A 19,266-nucleotide genomic window follows, 5' to 3' on the forward strand; every position below is an offset into this window, starting at 1 on the left:
GTTTCTCAAACCGAGGTTTGGTCACACCATGGGTGGATAAGCCCATCCAAACCATTACGCCTTTGGGATGAGGCACCGTGGTTGATGGTGTCAAGTCTCGCCTGTTCTGCCCACGGCTAAGATATTTAACTTTAGATTTAGCATTGGTATCAGATAGATAGATCCAAGCTTCATCAGTTGTGATGATCTTTCGCCATCTGTCCTTACGGAGAAGCTTGTAGAGGGGCCATGAACGTTGCCTCCTAATCTGCACCGATCTCTCTTTTAAATGATGACATTTAGGTTTTTTATGGCATTTTTTCTTCAACTTTTGTTTTAGTTGATAGCTTGCAACTTGCTGACTCACGTTAAGAGCTTTAGCCATGCTTGCCTGTGTTGGTGGATCCGGTTTTGATGTCATCTTATCAAGTTTCTGCAAATCTGATTTCTTCAATTTGCTTGGCCGTCCACTTCTTTTTGGTTTTGCATTATTTTGCATCAATCCGAGTTTTGAATTCTTGATGCGACTGACATGGCTGAGTGAAATCCCAATACCTTTCTTTTTAAAATGGGTTTGTATAATCCTGTGGCTCCATCGAAGTTCTAAAAATGCTTTTACTTGACCAATTAGCTTTTTGTCAAATTTCTTCAAAGGTATTTTTGTGATTTTATGGAATAGCATTGCAATTGAAAGTCTAATAGCAGAGCTTTAGATTAGTGTGCTATATATGTAAAAAGGTTTTAAAACTTTAGTGGTAGATAACCACAAAAGTGATCCCTATACTTTTTTGTTACCCTGTAACTTAAAAACCAAAAGTATAAAACACTATTTAACACATTTGTAAGTAATAAATAATATTAGAAAAAAACATTTTATATGTAAAAACTTAATTAAAAGATAGATTAAAATCTTACTCCATTCGAACTGTTGTAAATCTCGTCAGCGCGAAAAATAACTTCTGTTTTATTCTTACTTATTGAGTCTCACAATGCACATTCCTTAGGTTAAATTTTATATGGTGCCCACTTTAAGGTTTTCTTTCCTTCTTTCTTTCTTTTTTTTGTAAAAAAATATAATAATGAAATTAGTTTCGTTTCCTCGAGGAAGTGACGATAGTCATTTCGGCATTTTGAGAAAATTTCTTCCTTTATCATATACCAGGAACCGATTTCGTCAAAAACGAAGAAAGTTTCGTGATATTTGAATATCATTTTTTTACTGGATACTGTCTAAGGTCACACTTGTTCTGCAAGTTTCTGCCTAACTCAAGTTTTCAAACGAAATTTACTGTATTGGAAAGGGTTAATGAGGCGACGCAGGTTCTTATCCTGGTGATAGCTCGTAGATTTGTATACTACTCCGTACTAGCACCTAACACGGGTATATAAAATTTTTCCAGTGGTAGAATTATGTATTAGAAATATCTTGTCATGGGGCTTACTGTGGAAGTCTTTTTCAGTTTGCTTTTCGCACAAATGCTTGTTAGTTTACTCACAAAGGTGATTTTTTTCTCTACGCTCGGCCTAGGACAAGATGGTGCACGTTCACACGTTGTATGCTTCACGCAAGTTCAGAAAGAGTATCGAGATTTTTCTGTTGTAAACAAAATAAACTTGCAAATGTTGGGAATGCTAATAGGAATAATCACTTTCACGCAGTATTCCGCACATTCACTTGTGCATGTTTTTTGCGAATTCTATAGAAGACCGAGATTGTCATGTAGAAACCACTGTGCTCAAAATAAGCTTACATAAACGTTTGGAATGCTAATAGAGATATACACTTTCACGCAGCATTCGGCACATTCACTTATGCATGTTTTGTGCGAAATCTTCAGAAGACTGAGATTGAGATATAGAAAGCCCAGAGCACAAAAAAAACTTACATAAACGTGCAGAATGTTACACGAAAATGATAAATCTCTCTACTTTGTAAATGTTTTAAATGGATTTTTCTGGTACTAAACAAAATATTTTTTTTTCATAAGATGAGCCAAAAAAATTCATGCGGATAAAAGAATTAAATAAAAAAAAATATAAAGATAAATATGTTAACTCACCCTGTTTTTGCGAAATTCGCCCAATATCTCATGATTTTTCTACAAAAGAGCTCTTCCTGCTTTGTGTAGCCAAATGTTGGATTCAAAGCTTCACCAAAGATAAAGTTTATTTCATCTGCATGCATGACACCCGTCCACCGAGGCCAGAAGTGAGCACTGGAACGGTGACTGAAATAGTACATGTACACATCATTCCCAGTCTCAGCATACTTCAGGGCTATTTCATTGACGCCGCAAATGAACTGGTAATCACCAACAATCTTATCGATGGCATCCCGGTTCTTGATCGTGTCTTCAGGATTCTCCCAATCGGTGTATTGGAACACGATCGCTTCCTGCGCAAGCTCTCCGACATAAGGATTCAACAACTTAACCGACTCGATGAATTCCTGCCTGTTGATGTAGACATCTTCTTGGTTCTTGAAATAATCGGTCAAGTAATACACAATGAAGTAATTCCCCTCGTCTGTATTGCTCCCAGCCAGGATGTTGGTCTTTTTGAAATTCTTGGTCGCAAAAGACTGGCTGGGATGCTCAGTGAGGAAAGCACCATCGACGATAGGGGTGAAGGGAAACTCCACAACCCCATAATTCCCCCATTCATTGTTTACCATCTCAAAGGGATCCACTTTCAGCAGACAATCTATGACTGCCTCCATGTTGGACTCGTCGTGAGGACACTTAACAGCCTCTGCTAGCAAGAGTGCTCTTTTTTTGTTCTCGTGTCTTTCTGTAATTCCCCATGGGGAAGTAGGGGCACCACTCTGCAAAATGGCTTGCTGAAAAAGATTTCTGCTCAAAGGAGAGAGGAGATGAAGTCCGACGCTTACACCACCCGCGCTTTCACCAACGAGTGTGATGTTGCGGGGGTTACCTCCAAATGCTGCAATGTTGTCTCGTATCCACTCCAGGGACATCAGTTGGTCAAACAGTCCGGCATTTCCAGGCACTCGTGGCCTGTCCAGGTAGAGGAATCCTAAAGACGCAACCCTATAATTCATTGCCACCACAATGATATTTTCTTCCGATACTAAAATTTTCGGATCATAGACGTCCAAAGTGGTGGTTCCGCTGTAGAATCCTCCACCATAGATCCATACCAGTACTGCAGCATCTAAAATGGAACAACAATTAATATGGGCAGTTCTTTTTTTTTTAATCCCGAGTCTGTTTAAGAAAGAAATTAAGTATACAGGAAAATACCTTCCTAAGGTAATGTTATTTTACCATATTCGAACAAAACAGTCTAATAACAATAAATAAGATGGTATTCGAACTGAGAGAAAAACGGTTTATTAACTGCCTTCACCAAATGCTGTTAAGCAACCAGAATTATTCCGCTATTTGTTTTTTTTATTTAGGCCCATCTGCCATGATGCCACTTACAAGGGAAACTAGGGAAGTGTAACTCGCCAATTTTGAAATAAGCTAGTAGGATGTATGCCTTATGAGGAATAATTTTAGGGGGCAACATTCGTTTCGGCCCATCGAAGGTCCTGTGAGAGATAAAAAATAATTCAATATATAGAAAAATTGGTATTTTATTACTTCGATGCGGACTATTAGTTATTGTAATTGTCTCATACTCCAATTAATTTGTAATTAATTGGTTAATTAATTAATTATCAAATTAATAAATTAATTGATTAATTAATTAATTAGCAAATTAATTAATAATTAATTAATTGATTATTAATTTATAAATTAGCAAATTTATAAATTAATTGATTTTTAATTAATTATTAATTAATTACTTGAGTTGCAATTACATACTCTAATTAATTTGGAAAATTTTTTGGAAAAAAAGATTTGATGTCAAATTTTTTTTTAAAATTAACCTAGCAAGTTTTTCTGAAAAACTACAGACATATAAAATTTTCGAAATAATTTGGACAATAAATATGCATTTTATAGTACGTGAAAGTACCACAAAATTAATTGGAGTATGAGATAATTACAATAACTAATAGTCTGCATTGAAGCAATAAAATACTGATTTTTCTATAAATTGAATTATTTTTTATCTCTCACAGGACCTTCTATGAGCCGAAACGAATGTTGCTCCCTAAAATTATTCCTCATAAGGCATACATCCCACTAGTTTATTTCAAAATTGGCGAGTCACACTTCCCTAGTTTCCCTTGTTAGCCCCGAGCAGCTAAGTACACATTATAGCCGAGAGGGCTAATCTGTGTCAATCACATGACCCGCAGAACGGGGGTTGAGGTCCCAGCGTTGACACCCCAATATTTCCTCTTTTTCTTTTACATGAAGAATTTCCAGTATCCTGCATTCCCCAATTTAAAATCAAAAGTTTTGTATTTATGTTTTTTTTCTTGAACCGTAACAGCTCTCAACGGTTTCAAAATCGTAAACGCATAAAAAAATGTTCCATACCGTAAACTTTACGGTTAATTGGATGGATAGACTACTGCTAGTTATTTTACGGTAATTTTAGAATTAAAATTCCAACAGTGTATATATGAACTTTCTTGTCTTCTAGCTGAAAATCAAAAATTCGAAAGTTTAGATTTTAAACACTGTTGTTTTTAAAGAACTGTTCATCGCTGAAAATAAAAATATTTGAGACTACTACTTTAATAAGCTAGTGCACTTTAGCATCCAAATAGAGTCTCGGTGCTGCCATCTAGTGTGGTAGAAACTAGACGTCCAAATTACCATGGCCAACGGTATCTCACCCATTGTGGTGGTCCTGAAAGAGTGGATACTTCTGGAGAACGCACTAGGTCTGCTCATCAGGAAGACTGATTGTGCAGTTCATAGGAAATAAAAAACTTTAATAAGCTCCAAGAAATGAATCTAGGCTGTTAAAAAATCAACATTAATTGTTTATGGTAGTAAAACTATTTCCTTCCTTCCCTATTTTCGGAAGGTGCTAATAATCAGAAAGTATCCCTTTTTTTATTATGATATATATTTACTATAACATAATTATAACAAAAATTGTTAAAATTTAATTTCACATAATTTTGGAAATTTATTACAAGTATAAATATTTTATAACTTCCAATGTTTCGGGATTGTCACGAATTTACACTGCTACTCTCTTGAACAGCTACACTGTAAGAAATTTCGATTCAAATCGCGATACTCAGGGTACCAGTAATTTTTACAGTAAAATCATACGGACAAAAGTCTATTATACCATCATTTTTACGGCAATATTTACTTCAAAATCACTGAATCACTGTAATTGTGTAAATACTTCTGCAAAAGACACAGAATAAAATTTTATTGTCAAAATGGATTTTACGATGACTTGGATTTTACGAACGCTGCACTCAAGATACCAGTACTTTTTCCCGTAATTTGATCTATTATTTCTTATAGCATACTTATTGTGCGAGGTACTATTGCTTTTATTGTGCTTTCTATTGTACTATTGCGAGGTATTGTGCTTTCTACGGGTAAGTGTCACAGCCCTGATTTAAGTGCTGAATGAGCAGGGACTGATTCGTCATAAAGCCTGATAGGCCCTAACCTGAATGTTTAAATATATTTTGTGATTGTTTTTCCTTAAGAATTTTATATTAGAATAAGCAGTTAACAAAAGTTAAAATGAATATAAGCACAAAATTACTGATATATCATAATTTAATTATGTTGTTAAAAGTTTAAATGCATTTTCTAATGAATAATACATAAATTTAAAGACCAATTGAGCTCCTGCAGCTCTGTGCATAATGCCAACTGATTTCGAAATCAGACCTATGAAATGAAAATTCAAGTAGATTTTAAATATTGAAAATTTGAGAATGAAAACTGAAATCTGTATGTTTAATGCACAAAATTATACTTCGAATAACATTCCCTGTCGTTTTAATTTAAGCATCTAATTTTATATTAAGAAATCATTTGATGACAAAATCAGTATTGTCGAATTTATTTCTTCTTTCCGAACTATAATTCTTTGATTTCTTCCTCATCATCAGGTAAAACGTTTGGCCCTAACGCATTACCCTAAACCACCTTACGACGATCAAGAACTGGAGGGGAAAAAAGTACATTACTATATGGTTGCGTGATCGAAACATTCTACATCAAACAATGTTCTTATGTGTTTTGTTGAAATCTTCAAATGTCGAATCAAGAAATTCAAAGCTGCACGCAACTCTGCAGATGACTATACACGGCAGGTAATCTTCTAGCACAGCCCTATAAAGTTCAGTCACTTAAGATTTGCCTAATATGAATAATAATCAAATAAATAGACATACATTATAAATGAATATTTGATGGAAGTTTGAAATATACTTGAAATGACATTTTTCGATGCTAATATGCATGGCGAATTATTATTTTTTCTAAAAAGTACCCTTTTTTTTCAGCGTATAGGGTAAACCAACTAGTGAAGGAACACTACCCAGTGAAGGAAGATTTCATATATATTGATTAAAAATAAGAATTTGAAAGTTTTTCTTTAGATTGATTGGTAACAATAGCTTACTGCCAAACAATAGGAAGTCATCTAGCAATGTTTTGGATTGCCTGGTCAAAAAGACTTCTCTGGAAATATTTTTGAATTTGTTATTATCTCTGCAACACCTTGTTTCTTTGAAAAAATTATAAGATGAGTGACTGTATTTATATGTTTGAAGTGGAATTAATTGCATGTAATAGTTTTATTTTTCTCACTGTGAAAAGGAGAATTCAAAATATAATTATTGAAGTTACGTTTTATTTTTTTAAGCATCATAGCATAATCAAGTACTGAGATAAGGGCGTGTTTATTCACTGGATCACCGAACGATAAATTACCAGTTAAGGAATAAGTGCTCCTTTCATGGGTTTTTTCTAAGTTAATGAAAGTGAAAAAAAAACTTTAATTTTCTTGTACTTTCAGTGATGTTTTGCATCCAAAGTATGTTAAAAATACAAAAAACAACTTCTAACCAGTGAAGGAACAGGCATGTTCCTTTACTGGGCATAGATTTCCCAGTGAATGAACAGTATGTGTTAATATGTTGACACTTTACTTTTTAGATATTTGTATGGCATATAAATTCATAAAGGGCATTAAAAAATAACCAAAATTAAGTGTTCCTTTACTGGGAAATTTTGCGTTCCTTCACTGGTAAGAGCTGTTCCTTCACTTGATCTTCTTACTGTTGTTATTTGAACCTCCAAAACTTTAAAACAATATTATGTAAGCTCTCTACAATTTTTTACATAATTTGTAATTAGTAGCAAATATGTTGACACTGTCATTTAACTAAAATTACAAATTTTGAAATTAATATGATTTTTCGAAAGGCAAGTGAAGCTTAAGTGTTCCTTCACTGGTTAGTTTACCCTACATTATACACTGGACTATTGTGCAAATCCCCCAATTTTTAACTTCTAAATTATGAATCTACTGTGCATTCAGTGTATAAGTCGACCCCGTAGTTTACTTTCATTAAAAGGACCGAGGTAGCCCATCGGTTATAGAATCTGACACAGGCGCGAATTGGCCAGGGTTAGATCCTCGACTAAAAACAGTAAAAAGAAGAAGTCCATCTTTTCGAATATGTGACTAACGAAGGAGCTATTGGACACGGTAGGCTATGCCAGAAAAACAACTTACAGGGTGAGCAACTTACTCAGATTTTGGAGAGCATCATATGTACTGAGATCCAGCGCATGCGCTTAAAAAGCAAAATGAACATTAGGAGGTTCGTCACCTGTAAGCTGGTTGTTGGACAACCCTATATATACAAAGTTGGGTGCTCTGTTTCCCACCAACCGCTATTTTATTCTTTCTATCTATGTCAAAATGTGTAAGCTGATTTAATTATTATGGATGATATAAATGTATTTTCAAAGAAATAACTTAATTAATGGTACAGAACTGTTTATGAAGAGTGTGAAAATGCAAATGGAAAGAGAAAATTTTTCTTCTCAACCCTTCCTCAACTTCAGTAGTGATTGAGAGAAGAGGTGGGTGCCGTTTCAAGAAGCTCTGCTGCTGTGCCCCTAAAGGTTGTTGTTTCTTTCACACACAGGGACCACATCAAACCGGATTTACATAATGTCTATGGAAGCTAGCCTTCTTCACTTATCCATATTCTTTGCCTCAACTCCGCTAAGGTACTTCGAGTTCATACGATATACGTGCTCGTAAAATCTGTGGAATCGAAAATCTTATGGTCGAAAGCTGAGCAGTACCATGAGTACAGGAATCTGGAGAAAAAAAAATTTCACCTTTGGATATAAGTCTAAATTCAGAAAGTGGCCTCATGAAGGAGTGGTGCAGCCATTTATCCGTGGGGTGCTGTATTAAGACGTAATTTAACCTTTGCGGTGCTCTTTTGGAAAACAAAAGGTGCACCTTCTTGATTTCATTCGCAAAAGGTCAATGGCTGGTGAGCTTGGATTATTCAAGTGTCATCAGAAGCAGCAATACTTTCATTTAAAAATCTCTTACCGAACGGAAAAGTCTGTTATCCAAATAAAAGCAAAAAATAAGTAAATAATTTAAAAAATATAAGATTTTTTTCCATCAACTTTTATAATAAAACATTAATATAAATTCCTTGAAACGTGCACCATTTTTTGCTTTTACGCTCTCATATGGCCTCATTATGTCTATGGAAAGTTGCTCTGATTTTTAGAAATTTTGTTATATTCTATCATTTTGAACAAAACTCAGTTTTCGAAAAATTAGCAATTACCAAATTATTTTGGATGCAAAGAAAGATGTTGATGCAAATGTAATAATGAAATATTTCAAGAAACGTTGCATTTCTGATTATTTGGGTGGTGCCAAAATATTCTTTGTAGGACTCAAGACGAAAGTCAAATCCCCTATGGAACAGATTTCGTCCAATATTTATTGCAATTTAGAAGTTCAAAAAGTAGACTTATGCATTGAAAATACGGTATAAATGCTCGTTTTTGCATGTTATTCAGCCTTGCCACAAATTCAAAATTTTCATAACTCAGTCGTGAAATCCATATTTAGATTTTAGGAAGAAGAAAAATTTTGTAAAAACGGAATTTTTTAATACAATTTTTTTTTAATAAAATATTTTGTTAAAGATAAATTACGTACTTAACATCTCTTTTCTTCATTCAGAATTCATTCTTTTTCATAAGAATGGTATTTTATATAAACCTGACTATTATTAAATAGGGCCAACCAAAACCAGGGTTCGAACGAAAATTGCAATTTTACACTGCTGAAAAATTACCTCTGTTAAAAATGTTTGAAAATAGAGCATTTTCATACATTTTATACATCATCTTATAATTATTTTTAAGATTTATAATGAAAATTTAATTAAAACTTTAATTAGTTGTTAATAATATAAACTTTGTGGTTTGAATAGAGTCCAGAAGGGTAGTAAATTGCCTAGTAAATCGATGTGATTATTTGGTCTAACTCTTGAGTATAATGTAACAAATTTAATATGAATTATAACGAATTAACACCCTTGGGAATGCGTTACAATTTCTCTCTAAAGTTTAGTCCGTTCTAAGGGAACTCTAATAGCCAACTATTTGACTTCTTTATTTTTCGAATCAACCGTTTTTGAAATAAAAATTCTTATAAGTCAGTGGAGCAGTAAAGTGGAGCAGTGGAGCAGTCTTTTTTTTAATCACTCAAAGAGTAAGCTAGAATTGGCAATGGAAAAAAAATATTTTGTATTTAAATTCGTCTGGATAAATTTCTGGAAATAAATGTGTGTTAAACAAATATAAATCAGATGTATTTCTTTAAATTCCGAAAAGTAAACAGATTATTTTAACCTTGTTTTTAAAATCGCACAATAAAAGTGTTTTATTTTTTGAATGTTTTATTTATATAGAATTCAAGTCTGTATTAATTTGGGCAAATAAGAGACTGGGATAAATTAAAATTAGAAGGTAAGAACAGAAAATAAATCAAATCATAAAAACAGAACTTACTTAAGAACAGAAAATAATCTAATTTTTTTTAATTAAAAATTACTCAAAATAGCAAAAATAAGAGTTTTCTTTCAGAGTTATTTGAGTGTTTATAAAATCAGGCTAATAAATGCTTACAATAAACTTACATCGGATGCACTTTTTTAGGAGCAGAAAGTAATTATCTTAGTTTATTTATTGATAGAAAGTAAAATTACTCAAAATAAAAACAAGTAATGAATTTTTCTTTTTTCTATATAAATGAAGCCGAATAAATGTTTGGAAAAATGAAAGTCAGATGCTTTTTCTTAAGAGCTGAAATTAATCTTTATATTCTTTTTATTTCCTCTTATTTATTCTTTGTTATTTACTGAATGAACTAAGAATTCAAGTTTTCTTTTAAAAGTATTTAAATCTACATGAAATGTCTGTATAATGAACATTGCCCACCGATTCAAGACCTACATTTGCTCTAGATTAAACTAAATGATCCCATTTTAATTGGAGTTGCAATTTAACATGACTTAATTAGCTTTCAATGTGTCTCGATAAATTTCAAGAAATCAATGTTTTTTTTTATAAACAAGAAGTATTACGGTGTATATATTGTAAAACAATTTCATTATTAGCACCTTAACACCTTTAAAAGTATATAAATCTATAAAATATCTGTATAATAAACATTGCCTACCTATTCAAGACCTACATTTGAACTAGGTTAAACTAAATAATCCCATTTTAATTGGAGTTGCAATGTAAAATGACTTAATTAACTTCCAATGCGTCTCAATAAATTTCAAGATAGTCAGGTAGGTACTTCATTTGCGTCGCACTGTAGCTACACAATGAGCTATTGGCGACGGTCTGGGAAACATCCCTGAGGATGATCCGAAAATCGCAATTTCGATCCTCTGCAGAGCGGACGGCTCGCCTGCTTTGGTAGCCCAACGACCTACTCCTGAAATCAAGCACTTTACGGTTGAACAGTTTAACAAGGAGGTACCTACGCAGGTTGATCAATGTGGTCACCAACCCGCTTACTGACAGCAGCCAGTGATGCTTGACTTCGGGGTTTAACTGGGAACCGTGTCTTTACCATCAGTCCAGTGCGGGGACGATAAATTTCAAGATAATAATGTTGTTTTTAAAAACAAGAAGTATAACGGTGTACATATTGTAAAACATTTTTCTTGTTAACACCTTTGCATTTTATTACAAGAATTTTATATGCTATTTTATCCCTTCTAAAAGCAACTTAATTTCCCATGTCATAAAATCACTTCTAAACATTCTTAAAAGTTTAAAACTTCTGCATCCTAAAACTTTTATTTCAAACTCTCGGTATTAAATACTTAGAAATCAAATTCTGAATGGTGTAAGTCAAATTATAAGTACCCTGAGAGCTAACTATAAAAATTTGTCCAAATTCATTCAAAATTCAGAAGAGAGATTTTTGCCCAATTAATTAAAACTCGTCTAACGAGAAAGTAATGGATTTTATCAATAAATTTTTAAAATGTGGGAAAATTTGGTTAAAATGTTATGGGAATATACTTTCAAATCGTAAGTGTACCATTTTTCTTCGCGGGGGTATCTAATTGATTGACGAGATGGGGTAAATGGGGTATAAAGCCGTCGCGTGATATTTCGGAGTGCTTACGCTTACCACGCAACTCACGAAAGTATCATTACACGAAATATATTACAACATGAGAGCAAAAAGAAAGAATTTGAGTTAAGATTTAATAAAACAACGTCGCTAAAAAGCTGTTGAGGAGGAAATAAACTAAGTTGACTCTTTAATGGAATGGAATATAGTTTTTGAAGGAAAAAAGTTTTTTTTATGACTTGTGAATATTAAAGTGCAACAGATTTTATTTCCATTTAGTTTTAATGGGATAAAAATTTATTAAGGTTCTTATGTCTCTCTCGTCATATGATTGTCGTGTTGGGAATAATCAATTCTCTTAACTCTTTGACGCAGAATTTTCATTAAACATATTTTTCCCACTTTTCTCACAATTTTGTATTAATTTAGGTCAAAATAAGTGAAAAAATATTGTATTTAGCATTTTACTTGTTACCGTGAATAACCGAAATCAAGAGAATGTCGACATTCACCGGTGAATGTCCACAATCACATAGTCGCTTTGGTGAATGTACCAAATATTTGTTAGGTCCGATTTGATATTAATTTATTCGTTGATATCATCGTATTTATTTGATTTTTTAATATCTATTGAGGATAAATAACTCTTAACTCTTTGACGCAGAATTTTCATTAAACATATTTTTCCCACTTTTCTCATAATTTTGTATTAATTTAGGTCAAAATAAGTCAAAAAATATTGTATTTAGCATTTTACTTGTTACCGTGAATAACCGAAATCAAGAGAATGTCGACATTCACCGGTGAATGTCCACAATCACATAGTCGCTTTGGTGAATGTACCAAATATTTGTTAGGTCCGATTTGATATTAATTTATTCGTTGATATCATCGTATTTATTTGATTTTTTAATATCTATTGAGGATAAATAACTCTTAACTCTTTGACGCAGAATTTTCATTAAACATATTTTTCCCACTTTTCTCATAATTTTGTATTAATTTAGGTCAAAATAAGTCAAAAAATATTGTATTTAGCATTTTACTTGTTACCGTGAATAACCGAAATCAAGAGAATGACGACATTCACCGGTGAATGTCCACAATCACATAGTCGCTTTGGTGAATGTCCCAAATATTTGTTAAATCCGATTTGATATTAATTTAATTCGTTGATATCATCGTATTTATTTGATTCTTTAATTTCTATTGAGGATAGATATTAATTTATTCGTTGATATCATCGTATTTATTTGATTTTTTAATATCTATTGAGGATAGATATTAATTTATTCGTTGATATCATCGTATTTATTTGATTTTTTAATATCTATTGAGGATAGATATTAATTTATTCGTTGATTCGTTGATCGTATTTATTTGATTTTTTAATATCTATTGAGGATAGATATTAATTTATTCGTTGATATCATCGTATTTATTTGATTTTTTAATATCTATTGAGGATAGATATTAATTTATTTGTTGATATCATCGTATTTATTTGATTTTTTAATATCTATTGAGGATAGATATTAATTTATTCGTTGATATCATCGTATTTATTTGATTTTTTAATATCTATTGAGGTTAGATAAATATATTTTGCATAGCTCATGTTTGTAACTGTTTTAATGAGAAAATGTAAAGCAAATGTGCCGTGAAATGTAAAAAACTTATGAAAACTTTTAAATTCAATTAAATGTATGAGATTTAAAAAATAATAATTCATAAACTAATTTGACTTTATTGAACCAATTAAGTACACTTAGATTGATTTCTTGCCGTAATTATGCTTGGGTTTGAATTTTAAAATTACTCCCTTCTTAATTGAAATAAAAGTATCAAAAATGCTCCACATTCCCTCCTGGAGCAGTGTCCCAAGTCTAGTTCCCTCAAAAGTGAATGGCCAATAATATTAGGTGAAAATATTTCCATAGCGAAAGATTAAATCGAAATTAGGCTGATCCATCATTGCAACACATCCTTAAGTTTCATGGCTATGTTAGGATGGAGTGGATGTGAAATATTTTTAAATTTAGAAATTTCTACTTAAGGAAACTGACAAGAAACAAATATTTCAATTTTAGCTTTTCCTCAGCAAGTGTTTAAATAAAACGAGGTAGAACGAAGGCTCTCTATCTATTTTTATGCAGGAGATTCAAATTTTATAAGGCTGACCGACAACGGATTTTCCTTTTGTCACGTGCCTTAGATCACACATTCCTGACCACAAATAAAGAGTAGTTTCTATACTCTCTGGTGTTCCAAACGGCGCATGCGGGAAAATCTTCAAGGATCTTACCTCTCATGAGATCTCTTCGATCACGTGAACTTTTAAACGTAGAAAGGAAGAAACTTCACTTTGTGGTAAAGGACGTATTCCAAGACACGTGACAAACGAACAAACGGTCGCTCTGAAATCCAACGGTAGTCGTTTTTTCTGTGGATGAAAAGTATAATTTGGCCACTTAGTCAACTGCAAGCCCAGTAGTCGGAAGGACAAGACGGCACAGAGGATGAAAGAACAGGGACATAAAACTTAATAACCTTATGGAGACTTAGTATGTAGGAAGCCTTATCTTTAGGGAGCAGGGACATAAAGCTCGATAACCTTCTAGAGACTTAGCGTGTAGGAAGCCTTTCTTTAGGGAACAGGGACATAAAACTTGATAACCTTATGGAGACTTAGTATCTAGGAAGTCTTATCTTTCAATTTGCTTTTTGCGATACAAACATTACTCCACTAGGGGCAATAGGTATCTTCCGGTGGTGGTGTTTCCCCTTTAAGAATAGAAAACACTTAAAAACTTCCTTTTAAGTAACATAAACAAATTTACTCTTTGTTTTGGTTAGTAATGTTATTCAAAGGATCATATCTTAGAGACAGTACTCACTTTTAGGCCTGGGTTTTGGTACCCAAACACTCAGCGTAAGGCAATCCTCACTAAGAGGGCTGTTGGCGTTCCACATTGTTGACCCCTTGAATTCGCCAAATTGCGTATCATTGATTTGAACACAGGAGAAAGGTGGCTCTGTAGCATTTTTGATACCTTTCCAAGGATCGATAGGTATAGGATGCATAAATCTAAAGATTGAAAATCTTACATTAATAACTTAAAAACATTTTAAAAACTAACTAATGGATGCCCAAATCAAAATTCTTGATTGCCCAATCAAAAAATTTGGATGGTTTATGTTGATTTCAAGGTCGTTCCTTGATGGTTCAGCATCATTTGATGGCCATCATCATCCAAAATTTTACATTATTTGTTCATGGTTTGGGACATACCATCAAACTCTTTTTTAATCGTCATCATACTTTCAGAATCTGGCTTATTTATTTCGATAGTTTTACTTATTGCATTTCTGTTTTTCATTTAATTTGACTTCTTTTTTTCAAATTTTTAGAATATGGCTTTACTGAAAAAAGAAATTTTAAACTTCTGAATCAGAAATGATAATTGAACATTACAGAAGTTAGTTTTACTTTATTATTTTCAATTTTAAAAGTTGCAACAATATTATAATAAGTTATAATTGTCATTTTTCATTTGAAATTGTCATTTGTAATTGTCCTTTTTAGTTGTCCTTTGAAGTACAATTGCTGAGTTATCTGAAAAACAGCAAGCGTTTCCATTATATTTAAACTTGATGAAAACAACGTCTTTACACTTACAGTGATGAAGCTATAGATGGTTTATTATTTGACGAGGCGCATATGATGTCATATCCGACGGTACACCGGAACTTGTTTCTTTTTACCAGTGAATCCCTAAGTGCGTCACTATAAAGCAGACAGTGACTGGAATCATCGTGATTGTGTCACTTGATCGATTGCGCTTTCCCGATTTAAAATTAGTTAGTAATTCGTCAGCGGATAACGTTGTTGGTTGGGAAAACTGTGCTTAAAGCGTCTGCTGCATTCAAATTGAAATATTTATACGAGTATCTGTTGACTTTATTTTATTTTATAACCGGCGTTGATCAGTCCAAACAAATCTGTGTTTTCGACAATGAATGTTCAAATTTTAAGCCTTGTAACTTTAAACCCAGCTGAGAAGAAAAGAGAACTCTTGTTTCAAGCATTAGAAGAAACTAACCTTCGTGGAGGCTAGGGCTTACGACTACAAATATTCAACTCCACAGTCTTGTAATTTTGAACCCAAACCAGAAGATAAGGGAACTCCTGGATAAAGTTTTGGGAGCAATTTTGCTTTCGAGTAGGGCATTTCGATGGAACTAACCCGCATTTGCTTTGCATGGAGTGGAAAACCATGAATACCTCCCATGATTGGTCCACTGACGGCAAAGCTCGAACCCACGATTCGACTAAAACTGAAAATATTTTACGTCAGCGCTGGCGTAGGTGCGAGCAGCTAGCGAAATTCATATCGACCAGTCATTGCTGGGATTCGAATCCGGTTCATTTCATTGGAAGGTGAACGCTCTATCCCCTGAGTCACCACAACTCAGGTTATACTAATTTTATTTTATTTTATGACCGTCGTTGAGCAGCCGACCCAAATTTGGGTTTACGACTACCAATGTTCAACTCCGTAGCCTTGTAATTTTGAACCTAATCCAGAAGACAAGGGAACTCCTGGATCAAGTATTGGGAGAAATTTTGCTTTCGTGGAGAACTTTTTGATGGAACTAACCCGCATTTACGTTACATGGAGAAGACGACCACGAGAACCTCCCACGGATAGGCTGATGGTAAGAGGACTCTAGCCCATGATCCGTCTACCACGGAGGATATTTCACGTCAGCACTGTGGTCGGTGCAAGCCGGATGCGGAATTCATGTCGACCAGCCGTCGCTGGGATTCGAACTCGGTTTACCTCATTGGAAGGCAAACGCTCCATCCCTTGAGCCAGCATGGCTCAGGTTATCCTAATTAACATATACTTAGTATTCGCTATATATTATACAAAATTATTTATATTATATAATTATATTTGTTATACAAGATATATTTCGCTGAATGGTTTCAGCTACAAATATTCAAATTAGCAAGTGAAAAACTAATCATAGAAGCTAACATTATCTAAATTGTTGGTTTTTATTTCATCATTATTTTATTTCACATGGTTAACAGTAAATTTAATGATATGTCTCCTTACCTGTATTTTCCTATAGGAGGTTTCGCATAGGGAATTCCCAAGAAAGTGTCTACTTCCTTGCCATGGCCACTTAGTAATGTCATTCCTCTTATTTTACCTTTTGTTGTTTGAACAATGAGGGGGTCATCAGCAACTGCTCGAGATGTTCGAGCTTCGGCTAACCATACTATTACAATTAATAAGGAGATGCTATCAAGCCTCAAAAGATGATGGAATAGCTTCGACATATTAGATGTGTTATGTACTCTAGAAAGAAAATATAAACTATAAGCAAAAAAACAGTGCAAAATATTGTATTGTATTAGTAACTGCCTTTAGTAATAACAATTAAAGTTTCTAAGTTACAATTTCTAAGTTAAGGGTACAAATATGTAAAATGCTCGCAAATTGTGATTAAATTTACATTTTCAAGGAAACTGAATTTTGATATCTGTAAACAATCTTAAGTTAGGAAAGTCAATCACACTCAAGTCACCATTCAACTCAAAGCCAGTCACAATCAATCCTAAGATAAACAGTTTGATTGAAAACTTTATGTGTTAATATGACTACAACCCATCATTAAGTTTAAAATCATTGTTTCCTTTTTTAAGAGATGTTTTTGATTTCCTAACAAATTCAAACCATACTATACTGCAGAGGTGGCCAACCTGCGGCTCGCGAGCCACATGCGGCTCTTTGAAGGATTATTTGTGGCTCTCGATAAATGTACCCGAGTTCCCTTTTAATTTTTGTGATATTATATTTTAAAAAGTTATTATCGTTCCGTATGTGTTTCAAAATGTCTTTAAAATTACTGAGGACAAATATGAAAGACTAAGTGTAACGTTGTTCAATTCAAGGTGAGTTTTCCATTTCCAATATAATTATGGCACAAAAAGCATCTAGAGAATTAGAATTAATGGAGATGCAAGAAGATCAAGCTCTATAATTAAAATATAAATCGACGCCGATTACTGAATTTTGGAAATATGAACCAGAATCGAAGTATCCTGAACTAAAAAAGACTGATTGTAGAATTATTTCAATATTCGGAGCAGCGTACTTATGTGAATCATTTTATTCCACCTTAAAATTTGTGAAATCCAAAAACCGATCAGTATTAACTAACTAGCATTTGAAAAAATTACTGAGAAGTGCTGTCACCAATTATTCACCAGTAAAATAAATCCAGTAAAATAAACGTGTTAAATTCAATACACATATTTTGTACTTTTGCTTATATGTTCCCAATAAATATAACTTATGCAAAAAAAAATTTTAAGACCTTTTTTGCATACCTTTTAAATACGTATTTAATTGCGGCTCGCAAAAAATTTCAAATTTTGAAAAATGACTCGACTATCAAGGAGCTTGCCCCCCCCCCCTGCTATACTGTATCACCAATGCGCAATCATAAACAGGATAACAATTTGTTCTCGCTTGCGAAGTGAGGATCTAGTTTACCAGAAGGAAAGAAGTTTATCTGACGGAAAAAAGTCCGAATTCCAATGGATCTAGTTAAGCTGACTGAGAAGGGTGCAAAGTCCTTTTATTCGGGACAATTTAGAGAACTTAAATTTTTTACTGATTTATTGATTTTTTCTACTTTTAAGAGATGTGTCAGCTTTTATGAGTTCAAAATCATATGAAGAAATAGTTCATAATAGTTAAAGTTATATATATATATATATATATATATATATATATATATATATATATATATATATATATATATATATATATATATATATATATATATATATATATATATATATATATATATATATATATATATATATATATATATATATATATATATATATATATATATATATATATATATATATATATATATATATATATATATATAACTTTAATCCTAATGATGTGTCTTACCAAGTAAAATTTTTCAATGGTTTTCCATTGATGAACCAACATAATCTTGATGGTAATTAACATAAGTAACCACCACCCAAATGTGGGAATTCGGACTGATTTGTGATGGTTCAACATAAGAATAGTAATTTGCTTTGATGGTTTGCTCATGTTGAACCATCAGATATTTCCATCATTCCTAGAAATCAAATGTTGGAACGATCATGAACACCGTCACTTCAATGTAGGAATTTGGTCTGATTTATGATGGGCCAACATAAAAAAAGCCAAATGGTTTTGATGGTATATTCCTGCTAAATCAGTAAGAATTTCTATTAAGCCATCGTGGAAATGAACTGTTGTTCCATTATGGACCATCACGAATTTCCATAGTATAGTAGTGATGAAATGTTGGAATGATCATGAACAACCATCTTTCCAATGTAGGACTTCGGACTGATTTATGATGATTCCAAATTCCTGAGAACCAAAAAGAATTTCCGTTAGACCATCATAGAAATGTATAATTGAAACCATCATGAACCATCACGAATCATCATGGATTGTTGGTTCATGAGAATCAAACTTCTCTTGGTGGTTAATCATTATAGTATTAAAGAAGCTTTTTCCATCATGGAATGATGGAAGTTTGTTGGCATATCAAACACCATGACCCCAGAATGGAAAATGTTAGATGATTGTGATCATCAAATGATGTTGGACCATCATGAATCGTACTGAAGCC

General features: G+C 32.9%; 1 protein-coding gene across 2 annotated transcripts in view; it reads right to left on the reverse strand.

Annotated features, from left to right (window-relative positions):
• LOC122268286 (acetylcholinesterase-like) overlaps positions 1-19,266 on the reverse strand; it is a 132,215-nt gene that overhangs the window by 22,722 nt on the left and 90,227 nt on the right. For both annotated transcript variants that reach the window (XM_087157731.1, XM_087157732.1), the window contains exons 4-6: positions 16,665-16,910; positions 14,436-14,626; positions 2,040-3,153 (exon numbers count right to left, since the gene is read on the reverse strand). In XM_087157731.1, the coding sequence (XP_087013857.1) occupies positions 2,040-3,153; positions 14,436-14,626; positions 16,665-16,891 (1,532 nt within the window). In that variant the 5' untranslated portion in view covers positions 16,892-16,910. The remainder of the gene's footprint in view (positions 1-2,039; positions 3,154-14,435; positions 14,627-16,664; positions 16,911-19,266) is intronic.

Source organism: Parasteatoda tepidariorum, chromosome 2 (genome assembly GCF_982258835.1).
Source record: "Parasteatoda tepidariorum strain Cologne lab strain chromosome 2, Ptep-v5.0, whole genome shotgun sequence".
NCBI lineage: Eukaryota > Metazoa > Arthropoda > Arachnida > Araneae > Theridiidae > Parasteatoda > Parasteatoda tepidariorum.